General features: G+C 37.5%; 3 protein-coding genes and 1 non-coding gene across 9 annotated transcripts; 2 read left to right on the forward strand and 2 right to left on the reverse strand.

Moving 5' to 3' along the window:
* Window positions 1–1,428: 1,428 nt before the first annotated feature.
* LOC113274137 (D-amino-acid transaminase, chloroplastic-like) lies at window positions 1,429–3,083 on the reverse strand. Its single transcript, XM_026523620.1, has 4 exons — window positions 2,808–3,083; window positions 2,522–2,700; window positions 1,746–2,422; window positions 1,429–1,640 (listed from the first exon to the last, which is right to left on the reverse strand). Exons 1-4 carry the CDS (start codon window positions 2,943–2,945, stop codon window positions 1,528–1,530), a joined length of 1,107 nt encoding a protein of 368 aa, XP_026379405.1. The 5' UTR covers window positions 2,946–3,083; the 3' UTR covers window positions 1,429–1,527.
* Window positions 3,084–5,069: 1,986 nt separating this feature from the next.
* On the forward strand, window positions 5,070–6,509 carry LOC113272931 (WAT1-related protein At4g01440-like). The gene is made up of 4 exons (XM_026522716.1): window positions 5,070–5,239; window positions 5,502–5,817; window positions 6,127–6,278; window positions 6,371–6,509. The coding sequence occupies exons 1-4, from the start codon at window positions 5,070–5,072 to the stop codon at window positions 6,507–6,509; spliced, it is 777 nt and encodes a 258-aa protein (XP_026378501.1).
* Window positions 6,510–7,042: 533 nt separating this feature from the next.
* TRNAA-UGC lies at window positions 7,043–7,115 on the forward strand. Its single transcript has one exon. It is a non-coding gene; the product is annotated as a tRNA-Ala (tRNA).
* A 232-nt stretch (window positions 7,116–7,347) lies between these two features.
* Window positions 7,348–15,188, reverse strand: LOC113276242 (protein HESO1-like). 6 transcript variants are annotated; one of them, XM_026525819.1, is made up of 18 exons: window positions 15,036–15,188; window positions 13,232–13,343; window positions 12,942–13,129; window positions 12,628–12,801; window positions 12,352–12,516; window positions 12,017–12,195; window positions 11,840–11,935; window positions 11,648–11,717; window positions 11,391–11,521; window positions 11,197–11,304; window positions 10,349–11,084; window positions 10,112–10,208; window positions 9,826–10,029; window positions 9,632–9,694; window positions 8,897–9,465; window positions 8,105–8,142; window positions 7,945–7,995; window positions 7,348–7,754 (listed from the first exon to the last, which is right to left on the reverse strand). In XM_026525819.1, exons 3-11 carry the CDS (start codon window positions 13,120–13,122, stop codon window positions 10,671–10,673), a joined length of 1,518 nt encoding a protein of 505 aa, XP_026381604.1. In that variant the 5' UTR covers window positions 13,123–13,129; window positions 13,232–13,343; window positions 15,036–15,188; the 3' UTR covers window positions 7,348–7,754; window positions 7,945–7,995; window positions 8,105–8,142; window positions 8,897–9,465; window positions 9,632–9,694; window positions 9,826–10,029; window positions 10,112–10,208; window positions 10,349–10,670. The 6 variants fall into 6 exon arrangements, with proteins under 6 accessions (XP_026381604.1, XP_026381607.1, XP_026381605.1 ...); XM_026525822.1 differs by lacking the exons at window positions 7,348–7,754; window positions 7,945–7,995; window positions 8,105–8,142 and having other exon boundaries at window positions 8,635–9,191; window positions 9,318–9,465; XM_026525820.1 differs by lacking the exons at window positions 7,348–7,754; window positions 7,945–7,995; window positions 8,105–8,142 and having other exon boundaries at window positions 8,635–9,234; window positions 9,318–9,465.
* Between the last annotated feature and the right edge of the window lie 865 nt (window positions 15,189–16,053).

Below are 16,053 nucleotides of genomic sequence, written 5' to 3' on the forward strand. Positions count from 1 at the left end.
GCATAATTTTTTCATCTTCGGCGATACCATCTACTCTCCTTATGCGAACATCCCACTTAGTCACGTTACTTTTGATAATAGCGATGTAATAATTCTTAAAGAAATTATCAAGAGTACACTCAGCAGGATCTATAATTTTATCACGATGATCCTCTTTTCGCACTTCATCAGGATAAGAATTTTCAAGACCAGCTGCGCGACGAGCATACTCTAATGGTATCCTGATAGCATCACCACTCAACTGAAATATTCCTCGTGCGAATATTTCATCATCAAGAATTCTATAGCAAAGAGGAATCTCAGGATTATATAAGGGAATTGGTAGAAATTGAACTTGACCTAACGAATTGATGATTTTTCGGTTATCCCATTGCTCAGATTTGATCAGATCAAGATTAAGTTTGGATGCGAAATTACATTAAGGCAGAAGAGAGAGTTCATAACCCCTATGGTTGAAGTCAGTTTTCACTCTGTTAAATTCGATTTCCATCTTTTTACCAGCAGGAGCCATTGAAAAATGGGAATGAAGAGTATAAAATTGCAGAGAAGGTGAAGAAAAATGAAAGAAATAAAAGGAGAAAGGTAGAAGAGAATATATAGGAAAGAGCGACCCGTTTTTCAAGATTTATTCTCATTAATGCGAAGAGATGAACGGATAAAAATGTACGGTTAAAAAGAACGTGTCGAAAAATGAGTGGTAAAAAGGACACGCGTACATGAGGAGAGCTTAAGATAGGGAAAATTGTCGGCAAAGTAAAATGAAAAAAGATAAGCATGTGCGAATTACAAGAGGAGAATTTCTCATATCGCTCACTTTGAAGAATAAGCAACATGAGAAGAGGCAAATGTAGGAGTTAAATATCGCACACGTTAATAACTACGCGAAGTAAAGAATACAACCTAAGCGAAGGGCATCGCACACAGCAAAGTTGAGATGACGCACCAGATGATGTCAGGAAAGTCACGAATACAGTGTGAAGAGTCATGCGAAGAAGTATGCTATGCGAAGATGAGCGATTGTATATGAGCGAAAATGTCGCATAGTGATCCCGAAAATAATGGGATTCTTAGCTGTCATCCACTATGTAAAATCCTATATAAAGGAGAGAGTCATTGTTTCTGAGAGAATTCTAGGACAAGTCTTAGAAAGTAAATAGGAAGAGAGAGAAAGTGAGGTTAGGTTTCAAGTAGAATTGTTGTAATACTTGAATTATTCTTGTAAACATTCTTGATCTTTAGTTAATAAACAAGAATTCAAAATGATCACTTGGGGATTGAATCAGTTATAGTGAAGTGTAGTTGTAAGATTTCTTACAACTTCAGCTGATATGGCAGAGTTACCCATTTCTGTTCCATTTTCTATCAACTCTGATTGTTGATTGTACTAGAAAAGTACACTACATTTGGAATACCAGAAATCAACAACTAAGATGAATATGTTTTATAGATTGAAACCCCCAGATTTTCATACATGATCATTAATTAATTGATCGAAATATATAAATTAATTAATTGCCACACTAACTCCTACTTGTTACTAAACACCTTCTTGGCATACGAGACCAGGGTTCTTTCTGGTCCTGATAGCATATCTTCGTATAGTAGATCCGAAAGTGCTAGAGTTAATCGTCCCACCTTACCTGCGCCAAACAAAAAAATATAGATCAAGTAAAATACGCAACTCTTAACTTGATCTAAAGGTACAAAATATTATGGGTGTAAATGTGTAGTGAAGGATTAATTACCATCTCCAATGAGCTTATCGTCCCACATGGTTATGGGTAGAACTGGTAGATTGCTGCCCAAATACATCATTTCTGATGCATTCTTTGCTCCTGCAACAGTAATATTTTTCACTGTTACACTTTTCAGCATTTTTTGTTCCACTAGTTTTGGAGCCAGTTCCAACAATTTCTTAGCGGTGATTCCACTAAGGATCTTCTCAAAAGAAGGGAGCAAAAGTTCTCCGGCTTTACTTATGAAAGCAACATTTAAATTGCTTCCCTCTGCTATGTACCCTTCATCATCCACCCATATTGCAGCATACGCCCCTTTCTCCTCCGCCAACATTTTCGAGAGTACGTTTGGCAAGTAATTCACATTCTTCGAGGTGGCAAAGAGCGGTTGCTTCATTGGTATGGTTGAAGTTATTACTTTCACCCCTTCTTTGCAAGGGAGGTAATCCTCTTGTATTACCACTGCATAAAATGTTGGAGTAGGACAACCAGATGGTGACAACAAGAAATTCCCAGGTCCAGAACTTAAATAAAATCTGAGCGACCCATTTTTGCACAAAGAAGCTGCCACCAGTTGTAAAAGTATGTTCTTTAAGGTGGCATGAGGAAAGGGAAATGTATTTATCTTTGCTTGCGATGCTGACCGCAAGAATCTTTCTATGTGCTTATCTACCTCATATAAGTACCTGGTAATAGCAAAGTAGAAGAAGAGCCATAAGATTAGTTACCATGCATTATACTAACTTCATGACTATTTATATAACAGTTTGAGCAAGAAAATTTACCCATTTACTATCCTTGTTGTGTCAAACACACCATGACCCCTATGGATCATATGATCATCCATTGGGATAACCATCAAGGCAGGATCGAGCGTTATCCCACCAAAAACACTCGAGTACATCCCGACGTGCTTTTCGTTTTTCTTTATTACATTCGTTCTTTCATGCAGCTTTGCAATCACCTGAACATGTGTATATATAAAATGATAAGGCCAACATATGTATATTATAAATCCTCTACCTCTAAGAAAAATGAAAGGATTTTCTTCATCTTCTGTTAGATTTTTACCTCGGAGGTGCCATATACTGGTATAGATTCGCCATGCACGGGTGAAGATTCTGTGGGTTCTTCAACCATTGCAAAGTACAGAAGAAAATGCATAAATAAGAAAAAGAACAGAGAAGAAAAGCAACGAATAGTAGGCATCTTGTAGTAGGATAATAGGTCGAGGTATGGAATAAAAGTAAGTGAAAATGGAAGGGGAGAGGGGTACTGGACTGGAGAAGCAAAAGGAGAGGAGATTTGTTGTGATTCGAGAATCTATAGAATAGAAGTGCAAGAAGGGAGAGGGATTGGATTGGAGATGGTTTGTGATCAGAGAAATGTAAGTATTTTATAGAGGTTTTGTGTGTGTGATAAAAAAACGTGAAGGAATATTTTTGTCTCAAAGTGAGCTCGGGGAATCGAAAGGCCTCGGATGCCTTAACTTTCTTGGTGAATAGTCCCAGACTATTTCTCCACATGTTTGTATTACATAGATTCTATATTATATATTCATGCAAAACACTAATACTCGAATCCATACCGTAGCTTAACCAAATCAAATCGAGGGTTTATTTATTTATTAGTACGATTCACCTACCCCATACTCTGACTCGGGATTTTTCCCACGATTTTCCCACGGGATGTATATCATTTGCGTCAAACAATTAGTTGAGATCCTAACGTATCACCTTTGTCGGCGAATGTTTGCTCTCTTTCCTGTTTAACGTACAATGGAATAGTTAATTAGAACCTAAATGTCAGAAAGAATCACTAGGGAAGAGAACTATATCTTCCTTAGTCCACACGTGAACGTATCTCCGTCACTGGCATCAGTATCATGGACAAAAGATACGCTTAACGATTTTTTAATGCAGTATCTGAATTTGTAATGCAGATCTTTGGGTACTTGTCATTCAAAAAAAAAACGTGTTCACAGTTATTAGATGGAGATTCTACTACCTAGTAAAATGTAAAAAAATTTGCTTCATCATTGTGATCAAGCATCCCCATTGCTTAAACTGGCATTACTATAACAACAAGCAGCTGAACATAACTACTGCATTAGTGGAATACAAACATCATGAAGTCATATTTAAAGTGAGTCTGAAAAAGAAGAAAAGTGGAGGATAAGTTTCAACCATAGTTCTTCGCGAATCTAACATTCTTGAGACCAGTACAAGAGGATACTGTGTACATCCCCTCTCTTGCCCCTTCAAATCTTAGGATCTTGGACCACATTCACGTTGAGACAATTTTGGATTACAACCTTTTCAATTTTTATTGCTTAATGAACACAATCTTGTCACATTCACGTTGAAACGTGAAGAAATTTTTTTGTCTCGAGTGAGCAGAATCTTACAACTACAAGTCTACAAAATTAATGAACATTTCCAGTCTTCGGACTATGTATGTTCTTTCCATATTATGCAACAATTATTCATTAGCTAGGAACACGAGCATAGTATTACTATTAGGTACTGCAAATCATGTATATTGGATAGAATGAACACACATATCACAAGAGCACGAGGATGACCAACCAGTTTGGATTCGAGTCTGCATGGTAAAACATTCTATATTTCTACTCATTAGAATCAATACCATAGCCTAATCAAATCAAATTAAAAGTCAACTGCATTGTGGATTTACTATTTTCTTTTAATACGATTCACCTACCCACCACATTCTGACTCGAGATTTTTTCCAGGATTTTCCCACCGGATGTATATCATTTTAGTTAAATAATAAGTTGAGATCCTAACGTATCACCTTAATTGTCGGCTACTGTTTTCTCCCTTTCCTGTTTAACGTACAATGAAATCAAGAAGAATCACTAGGCGAGACAACTATGTCTTCCTTAGTCGGCACGTGAACGTATCTCCGTCGTTGGCCTCAGTATCGTGGACAAAAGATCTCAATGATTTTTTAATGCATTGTCTGAATTTGTATTGCAGATCTTTGGATACTTGTACTTTGAAGAAATGTGTCAACAGTTTCTAACTACTGCGTTCAAACAGAGATTCTACCTAGTAAAATATAACAACAAGCAGGTGAACCTAATTACCGTATTGATTGTTTGCTTCATCTTTTTGATCAAGTGTCGCCCATTGTTTTAACTTGCATTACTGCAACGAAACCTACGAGGCTGAACTGCGGCATTAAAACCTAAGCAATCTAGCCGATTCCACCGTTAGTTCCTGCATCCTTTATAACAAATTTTGTTCCCCTCATCCCTAAGCTTCATCTATTCTCTATTCTCTCTTTTCTCCATCTCTTCATATAATTATGGATATGGTACCAGCTCTTTTAATGATATTTCTACAGTTTGTTAGTGCGGGTAATAATGTGTTTAACAAACTTGCACTAGACTCCGGAATGAACCCGCAAATATTAGTTGCATACCGCCAGATTCTTGCAACATGTTTTCTTGCTCCAGCAGCAGTTTATTTCGAAAGGTAAATGCTGATATTTGTTACATTTTCTTAATTTATTTTCACCTAATGAGACAATCTTTGCAAGTTGAATCAGCTAGAAGTTTTTTAATTTGCGTGATTTTCTTTACTTGTATATATTATATAGGAAAACAAGGCCAACGTTCACCAGATGGATCTTCTTCAAAATCTTCCTCTCGGCATTTTTCGGGTAAGTTGCAAGTTTGTTACCCATTTTTCCCCCTTTATCAGCCATTAGATAGTAATTGAATTTAATGATTATCAGGGGAGTCATGCATCAATGTCTGTATTTCACCGGACTCAAACATACCACGCCTACCATAGCGTGCGCACTGCTCAATACCGCACCAGCAATCACCTTTATACTTGCCATCTTGTTTCGAATGGAGACGATTGGAATACATAGACTTTCGGGGCAAGCCAAGGTTATTGGTACAATTGTGTGCGTCGGAGGAGCAGCCATGATGTCTTTTTACACAGGCAGCATCATAAACATTGGAAGGTCGACATTACATTGGCGGTACGCGGAGAAGTTGATATCACAAAACACATCCGCTAGTAGCAGTACTATCACTGGTCCGGTAGTTGTTTTCCTGGGCGTGGTTTGCTTCTCCATGTGGTTTATCATACAAAACAACCTTTTCAAAACTTTTCCAGCACCGTATACTGTACATCCACAGCTTTGATGTTCGCCATGGCGAGCGTGCTGTGTGTTCTATTTTCCGTTACTGAAGACCGAAGCGTCGAAGCATGGTCCATGAAATCTTTCTTAGGATTTGGAACATGTTTGTATAGTGTAAGTTGAATTTATTCTTATATATATTACAGAAAATATAACATTTATGAAACTTAGTGATTAAGTTCGACTGAACCCTGAATTCAACTTTCAGACAGCTTTTGCTTCGGCGCTAGCATTCGTAGTGACAGCATGGTGCATATCAAAACGCGGTCCTCTTTACGTGTCAATGTTTAGTCCGATAGCGCTGGTTATAGTCGCCGTGCTTGATTGGGCTCTTATGGACGGGGAAATATATGTGGGCAGGTACTAACGACACTATTATCTTCTTCGATAATTATACTTTTCTTTTTGTATTTTAGTTACTGATTTGATTTATGTTTTTTTGTTGTCGGCAGTGTTGTCGGATCTGTTTCAATTGCAATTGGGCTATATGCTGTGTTGTGGGGTAAGGGCCAAGAGGCGAAAGAAAGTTTTAATGCTCAAAAAATTTCTGCTGCTCATCATAAAAGTTCTGATTTTCAAGAGCAAGTTTGAACACTTCCACCACCTGCAGCAAAGCTTTTAGACCTTGGATAATAATGTAGTAAAATCAGATTAAATATGAATAAGATTACGGCTAGCTAGCATTGTTTATCTCTCAATTCTATATGGACATTAATTTTGAATGAGAAAGTAGAAGGGACACAAATTAGCAAGACATAATATGTTTCGAGCCATTTGCCATTGCCATGGTCTAAGAACTAATTGTCATCGACCTCGTCCATGGCACAGTATTGTCCTGCTCATCAAATTGCTTTTGAACCACACCTATCAACTACTTGGAAACCCACCTTTGAACAAATGGAAATCAGCACCGGGACAGTCTAGGCTGTTTTAGAGTTTAAGTTCAGAATCAAGTTCTGGATAGGATACACTGGTCCAACCCCAACCTTCGGTCAGGCCGAAGCCAACAAATGCCACAAAATGTGTATATCATGCAAAGTCTGAGCTTGTGGAATTCAAGGTCTCTGGCTTGCAAAGTCTTTTTGTTTACGACTTATAATGGGTATACCGATCAATGACAACCAGGGGATGTGGCTCACATGGTAGAGCGCTCGCTTTGCATGCGAGAGGTACGGGGTTCGATACCCCGCATCTCCATCCATACATTCTTTTGCTTCTTCGAGTTCTACCCTGGTTTCACTGTTCGACTAAACTTCATTTAGGTTTTAAAGCTTGTGAGGTCTGGTTCTTGTACCTGACAGAGATGAATGTGCTATTTCTTAGTTGTTGATTGGAAAAATAGATAGCAAGCATATTGATAACAGTTGAGTTTGCGGATTTAACAGGTAAATATGAATTTTCTTAACCCAAGGAGGCAAGCTCATGGTTTTTCTTTCTTTAAACAAAAACTGGAAAGAGTTGGTGAACTTCTGCCACTCATGATGACAATCATTAGCCTTCTAATTCTTCAAGGGGGTTACACCATCATAATTGAATTGGTTGGCTGCTGAATTAAAAATCAAGAACTAACAGACGAAGAATTTATACATGAGCTTTTTGCTGAGATGAAAGATACGGTTCATTCTTGTGACATAACCTTCCAGGCCCTCCCAAACATAAAAGTCTTGGTTTCCCATTTTGTTTAGTTTACAAAGACTAGAAACTTGTTTCTGTCTTTCTCTCACCATGGCGAGCACAGGGCCGCTGAGGAAATCCAAAGGCCGTTGAAAAAGGGTCTTTCCTTCAGGTCATGGTGTTTCTGAGTGAAGTCTTTTGAACCCCCCCAATCTCTGATATCTGCAAACAAGATAAGGAAATTCAGACATTATATTGAAGAATGGGCAATAGCCCTTACTCGATAGATGAGGTTGTTGCTATAATATCCCATGAGAGGAGCCAATAATATCATCTTCTTGCAGATGTTTAAGTAAAACATGTGGAGCATCTGACAGCAGAGATGTGCTTTAAGAGGATCGAGATATCTTACCAGCCTTCTCTGCACTCCATCAGGTTTGATAGCTATAAAGGTCCGTCCCATCTGAGTAAAAGGGAAAGATTCGTATCATTAACGGAGAAAAGGATAAAAGAACAGAACAAAAATGTGACTTAATAGAGAAACATGATACTCAAATTATCATTTTTAGTACCTCGGCAGCATGTGATTCCTGCTTTTGGAGCATGTACGCTGGAGGATTAAGAAACATAATCGAGTAAATGTCAGAATTACAATTAGGATGAATATATGCAAGATACCTACAAAAACTACTTCATTGCACATTTTTAAATACAGGGAACAGTACAGGGAATCATTCTCCAACAGTTAGCTGGATAAAATATCTGAAATATATATATACCTAGTGAAGCTTCATCTACTAGAATATTGCCTAAAATGTATATTGCAAAAGGATCAGAAAGAAGGTGTGATCATATGTAGAAAACATGGCAGCAGCGAAGAGATGTTCAACATTTGAAGGACAGGGTATAATGTTGGGCGACGTCTAGACCCTAGTTAGCAATTCGTAGTTCGGAGAACGTACGAAACGTGATACGTACGAGTATTATTCGGATTTATGAATATCAAATCCGGTCAACAGTTCGTGATACGGCAGTAATCCGGAACGGCATACGTACATGTATAATTCGTTTTAAAGATATCAATTCGTCTTTGAAAGTTCGGCATATAGGTAATTAATATGAAATACATTTTTGAGGCTATATGGTATGATTTATACACAGAAAATGTATATATTGATAATACAACAATTATAATCACCAAACGGCGAGCAGCCCAGTGGTTGGAGCATTCTTCAGAATGCAGAGGACGTGGGTTCAATTCACATTGCGCCCACGAACAGACAGCTGTCCGAATTGCATCAGCATATAAATCGCGTCCTCGTATAATTCGCGACTAATTCGGATTTCCCATAAAGTACACGTACCTGGTTCGGAGTTGGAGTGGGACGCCCGTATTGTTCGGTCCCGATCAAAACGTGAAAATTCGCGAATCATTCGCCGAATTGCTAACTAGGGTCTAGACCGCACTTAACTCTAGAGTACGATCCACGCCTTTTCTTTGAACCCATTACACGAGGTATAATTGTTATGGAAGAGTTTGCGACAGCCACATGTTATAACTTGAACAAGGGCAGGGTTCCTCTCCTTTTTGCCTCCAGATTTCATCTAGTCGCTACTAACATGTATGTAAACGAGGAAGATATTTTTATACTGCACCACCTGAAATACTACCATCGATAACGAAAATAACAAGATCTGGTTTCTGGAACATTTAACACAGTTACCAATTATTTACCTATTAGACGATAAAAACCAGACAAGACAATAACAGCAAGCATAAATTACCGTTGATTCAGCCAGCTGACACGTATCTTCAAATAGAGAAGCTTCCTGCTGGTGGCAACCACATGCGTCTACAATAATAAGATCACAGTTCTTCTTGAACCTCTCTACCCCTTCTGTTGCAATCTTTACAGGATCTGATTTCATATATCTGTTGATGATTAATCAAATCACTATGTGAATGAGAAAGTGACATACAGTTGAGTAGTTGACGGAATTGACATACATAAGTTAAAAAGAAAGTGGCAAAATCTACATCCACTATTCCACTGATCAATAAATGCAGAAGGGAAAAAGAAAGAAAAAAATTATTGTACCTTGCAAACCAACAAACATAATAACGCTTGTTTCCCCCTTCTTAGGCGTGAATGAATGCTTCCCTATATCCCAAGTTTTCAAGTACAGACTAAAAATCAGAAGATAAATAAAACTACCCTGCATTACAGATGAAATGCTGAACACATATACTTTGGTCTCACAAAAACAAAAGGAACATATTTCACGACCATACCTTGCAAACAGGTCTATGAGAATCTCTCATACTGACTAGGAGATTCTCACACTTCAAATCAAAATGAATAATGTTCTTTTCATGCAAGTACTCCATACCAGACGCGCATCCATAGCTGTAGTGAGTCTCTTGCAACGATGAATTGTTCTTCACGATGGCAGACAAAGGTCAAAACCAGGCTTTCCAATGCATCATCTTACAAACCTGTAAAGAAGGGACAATCCATTGTTAATCACAAAAGAGATATACCTGCCTGTTACAGTGGCTAGGAACGTTCCATTAATACCTAAGGGAAGGTGAAACACCTCTACTCTTACATTCTTTTTCAGCCTTAACAAACTCAACTTCCTACTGAATTTTGTTTTTCCCATTAACTCCAAATCCTACAAAGAAAGCAATCAAGCAAACAAGTCACACGAGTTTTCAAGGACATAAAAATATCAAGAAAGGTCTAATCAGCAACCTCTAAAGGGCTGACATAGAAGGACATTATAATACAGTTCAGACCCACAAAAGAACCTACCTTCAGGACTGCATTCTCCTTGTTTGGTTCTGCCATTCCATTAAGTCTACTTCCCAATTCAGATTTCTCTTTACAACTTTAGGCTGCCAGCACTTCGTTGCAATCTCTCGTGTAGTTGTACATGTGCCACGACACAACTTCCCCATGGTACCCGTACATTTCAATATCAACTGATTTAGGCACGGGAAAAATCTCCCTGCTCCAGAATTCATAATACACCGTATAACTCGGCAAACATACCCAGACCCGAACTGAGCTCTCTTGACCTAGAACAAACATGTCCATCAGATATCCCAATTCTGCATCACCTGGAATGCTTTCATCATCTAACAGACCTAGGCTTGTTTCTGGTGTTGGCTTTGAGCATGAGTTGTGCTAACTCTCTGCGGATAGCGATAATTGTGGCTTCGTCGCTTTCAGTTTGCATATTGTTAAACTGATTCTGAGAAGGAGGCAGTGCATCTGATAGCGGACGGTATCTTGTAGCACCTCCCCTGAACTGGCCTGGATAGTATCTTGTAGAAGCTCCACTGAACAGTCCTTGATTACTATGGGGCGAAATAATCTTTGTGCTGATAGGATGTCTAACTAGACTGCAGATCAGAGAAGTTCTATCATGATCATCAGAGGAAACAAGTCCTTGATAAGCCTCATTGAATACTTCACATATCCTGCCTAGTTCACTCATGGAAACAGTCCTTGCTGTATTATCTGTGTGCTCAAATGGATCTTCAATCTGACAAACAATGCGCAGTAAAGTTGATCAGGATGTGCAGAAACAGACTGGTCCTATCATCTAATTCTTAATATCCAATTTGCAGGATTAGAGAGGATATGAGAAAAATTACAAATAGTGGATAGTCGTTTGTCCACTTAGTACTGGTACTTCTGTGTTCCCATCGCCCCGTGTAAGTGCAAATTGCATATTCTGATGCCAGCATGTTTAGATTAGAACACTGCCATATTGACGAAAATCAGATACAAATCAGCTTTGCGCAACAATATTAATGATGCAACAATATTAAAACAATGCAAGATTTACCTTCCGAAAAAATGATACGACAAGCTCAGACAGGGAGCTTCTGTTTACATTTCTGAAACTATTTGTTTTGAACCTTTCTATGTTAGCAGAACATGTGTCTTGGATAGCTCTTTCTGCGATGACCCTCGCACCTACAACAAAGAAGGGTCAAGAGTTTGCAACCGCATAAGAGAATTCACGAGTTTGCAACCGCATAAGAGAATTCACGATGTATTCCATGAGTTTATCGAACTTAAGATGGTATTATTGGTAAGCACCTGTAAGATTGTCCGCAATATTCCCCTCATAAATTTCCCTTAGCGGAGGTAAAATTGGAGGTTCACATGTCTGAAGGAAGCAAAAACAGTTATGGGAATACCATTAAAACAGTGAAAGAAAATGGTGGAAATTAATCCTGCTATCACATAACTTGAAAATCTTGTTCAGACAAGAACAAAAAGAAATATAACCTGAAAATGGAAAATGACAAGCAAACAAAGAGAATGTGAGTTCAGCGTTCCATTTTTTGGGTCATTGATTTGTTGCGACTTTACCCACTCCTTGATCTGCATGGAGGAAACAATGACTAACTTAGACGTATTGGCACTGACATACAACAGAATGTATCATTCGATACTAAAACTGACCAGTAAAACCATATCACGGAATCGCTCATCTATCCCAGTAATCCAGAAAAATAATCTAGATTTGATTTGGCACAGCAGATTACTGATTGAGATATCACAAGAGATGTTATGGAGGTTGCTTTCAAATATTAAAACGGGGACTCTTGCATGAAGAAAAAGTCGCAAATCACGAACCAGACCTGAAACCAACATTTTATGAGAATGAAAAGTTACAACGTGAAGCCATCATACAGCGTAAGCTGGGTTACTGATAAAGAAAATCTATAGATGCGGCAGTAAACAATACATTATAGGCAAGATCACGGAAATTATAGAAGTGATTGAATGCATGCTACCTCTCCTCCTAAAGACTTTCCTTATCTCCCTCAGAAAGTTCTGCTTATTTGTTTTGTCAGTTGATGAAACAAGTGAATCACAGGGTACTTCGATAGATATATCCAAATCTCCCCATCTAGTGTAGAGATTGGACACAAATGATCCAAATGGCTCCACTGTTGCACCTGCATACAAATGATATTTATTGCCATTACAATCCATTAACCACTAAAATATCCAATATGAGTTTAGATGAATTTTTTATATCCTTACACATGAAAATCAAATAAAATTACCTTTTAAACAATCGATAGATCCAACAACAGTCCGTAAGTCACTGATGATGGTGTAACGAGCTGTAACATCTCCACCTAATGGTTTGATAACTTTGAGTATGTCTCTAAGGCAACGTTCCAGCAGTGTTCCACTACCCATTGTATCATAGGATGACAAAGGACTCAACTTCAACTCTGAAGATATTGAAATGGGTGTTCATTAGTTCACCACAATAACATTTCCAATTCAAGTGAAGTAAAATTACTCTTTCTTATAGTTTAAACTAAAGTAAGTTAAATTATTGAGTAAGTTACGCTACAATTTGGATCAATACCTGGGCCTCTAGTCGCTGTAACTGGAACTTGTCCCGGAGCTACTACCACTTTATTATCTATGTTGTGAGACTGGTAAGCAGCAGCAATCTTTGTTGCTTCTGCCACGGCATGATTACAAACAGTGTCATCCTTAATTATTTTCGCACTCCCTCTTCGAACCAATGGTTGAAGCGCACTCATATTAACCCTATTTGAAACACCATAAGAAATCATAGTTGAATTAGAAACCTGAATCATACTACTAATCATCAGTATGAAATCTGAAACTAGTCAAAAATGTGATTTGTACCAGCATCCTTAGGAGAGTTCTGACCATCTCAAAGCTAAGAAACCAACCAAAATAGCAAAATGCAGAATTTCGAGAAGTTGAAAAATCAGAATGCTTCATTCCCATCAGGAACCTGAATACAAGTTCATAATTTTTTCAGCAAAATTATAAAACCAAAACCCCAGTCTAGCACCCAAAATTGACTGAAAAATACAACCCGAGATGAGTTTTTGATGATTTTGGATTTTAAATTACATCAAATAAATGTGAAATTCAGAAATACAGAAAGAATCACTACTCCAGTGAGTCATTTGAGCTCAAATCTAAGTGAGACAGTCCATCCAGTTCTCCAAATCTCAGAGTAACCGAACCCAAAAGCATATTTCCAGTTATATTTCACTTCAGAAGACTTCGTGTTTCAGGTATCATACCCATAAGCCAGTTATTTCCAAGATACAGTCCTTAAAGCTTAACATCTTACCTTGACTCATCTGGAACGGTACACGTATCGCAAATTCACAGAAATATCAAGCGAAGTAATATTTGAAACCGTTCTACGGATACTACTGGAAATCCCAATATATGACACATCATAAAAACCATGGTGTTAAACAAAACAAAAATCTAGTACATTAATCTGCCGAAAATAAGACGACAGCTTTGACAGTATCGTTTCAGTAAGCTCATTATGAGAAACTGCGAAAGAACCAAACATTACATTGCTATTGATCTAAATCAACAAATCTCACCGGAATTGACTCCGTAAAACTGTTTTCCAAGGTCCAACATCGTCAACGAAACTCAATCACCAAGAGCAGATGGAAAAACCTTAAGAAGATGACCCATAGGCTGTTTCACTTCACTAAGGAACCGCCGACCACATGTATTCATTAGAAATTGTAGAGTTCCAAACCTCGAATACCCAGACCCTCCAGCAGTTGCTGAACTATACACAGAACTAGTGACCAGTTACTACCGAAATTCTCATTTTTCAGTTACTCAACCGTTTCAGGCTTTAGAGAGTACTCCTGAAGTGAACATCTTTTAATTCCTTAACTACTTGTTGTTGATAATATATTTTCTCCCTCATGCACACACGCTAATGTCATGCGGAACAAATTTAAAAGTTCAAAACAGACATAAACAATTCAGATCTCCAACGATTACATATATATTTCATCCAGAGTAGCTAAGCAGCAAAACCCTTTATTTTCCATCATGAATCCTTTACATATATATTTCATCCAGAGTAGCTAAGCAGCAAAACCCTTTATTTTCCATCATGAATCCTTTCGCTTTTAGAGATGACAAAAAACGCAAGGGAGCCAGAAAGGGAAGATTACAATAAAATTCAAAACCAAATCATTAGTATGTCTATTGTAGTCACACTCTGTGTGTTGCATTTATGCAGGGCAGCTCATTTATTCTGTCTATTAGTGCAATTCATACACAAAGTAAGTTAAGCTAACAACATATTCTATTTAAGCTGTATGTAACAACAGTTATGGGTGTACATAATGCTGCTGATAATAATCCCTAATTGCTTATGCATCCAACAATTCTAGAAAAATTGAACATCACTTACTCTCAGATTTTTCCTTAATTTGACCAATACAGAAACAGTGACCAACCTAGTTGCAACAATACTATTCAATCAATTACAAAATCTTTAGTAGATCTCTTAACTATTTTTTTATCTTAAGCATTTACACAAACACATAAGGCTCCAAATTAAAATGTTCCTAAATCCTAATGAAAATTAACTTATCAGAGCTTATGAAATCCAACAAAACCTACACAGTAAACTGAACTATGAAAAACTTACATGGATTTGAGAATTATCTGTTGAATCAGGCAGAAGTTTGCCAGAAATCTGTAATTCAAGCTTAGTAAACTCTTCTTTTAGGGTGTATTTCGAGTCTTACGAGTGAGAGAGACGGACAACATGCAAGTGTTAATAATCAAAGTAATTCCTCGACTTTTTGAAGATCGGGTTTGACATCATAAGAGCATCCAAGATCTATTTATTTTTAGTGACACATGGGATTATAGACCCCGTTTGGCATAAATTCATCTCCAACAATAGGGGGACCAATTACTAATTATGAAGGTGTTCAAAAAAAAATGTTATCTACACCTCCCCTTCCACCTCCACGTCATGTGTTTAATCGATTTTCTTTTAATTATAAGGGTTAAAATTCTCACCGTTGAAGATGGTTTTTTAGATATGGGGTCATATATTTACTCTATCTATAGACCCCATAAATAAAAAGACTAAATAAAAAATCCACGTAGGATTTTTTACACCTTCTGTTGGAGATGTTCCAGGAAGTTTTTTTTTTTACTTTTAGAAGTAAAAAAAAAAGACACACGTAAGTCGGACAGAGAATTTCAAAATAATTTCTAAAAGACAAAAAGTTAACTTTTTGAAGTAAAATAGTTTTGCTTTTGATTTTTGGTTATGGTATTTGGACGTTGTGTTTGGATACACATCTACAAGTAATTTTTTGACTTCTAGAAATCGAAAACAAGAAAATATAGTTTGGAGTGAAATTTCAGAATGATTTCAAGAAGCCCAAAGATCTAGGTGGCTTAAATATTAAGAGATCTGATATTCTTAATCTTGCTCTTTTAACCAAACTAGCTTGGAGATTGGTTGAAAATCCAAATGATAATTGGGCTCAAACAGGGTTTTTGGATTTGGCAGAGGATTTGCACGGGTTTGAAATCTGTTAAAAAAAATTATGTGTGGGAAATAGGAGATGGGAAATCTGTGCATATTTAGAAGGATAATTGGATCCCCAATATGCATATACCCCCACCTTCTAATTTTTATTCTAGTA

The sequence above is a fragment of the Papaver somniferum genome, chromosome 4 (genome assembly GCF_003573695.1).
Source record: "Papaver somniferum cultivar HN1 chromosome 4, ASM357369v1, whole genome shotgun sequence".
NCBI lineage: Eukaryota > Viridiplantae > Streptophyta > Magnoliopsida > Ranunculales > Papaveraceae > Papaver > Papaver somniferum.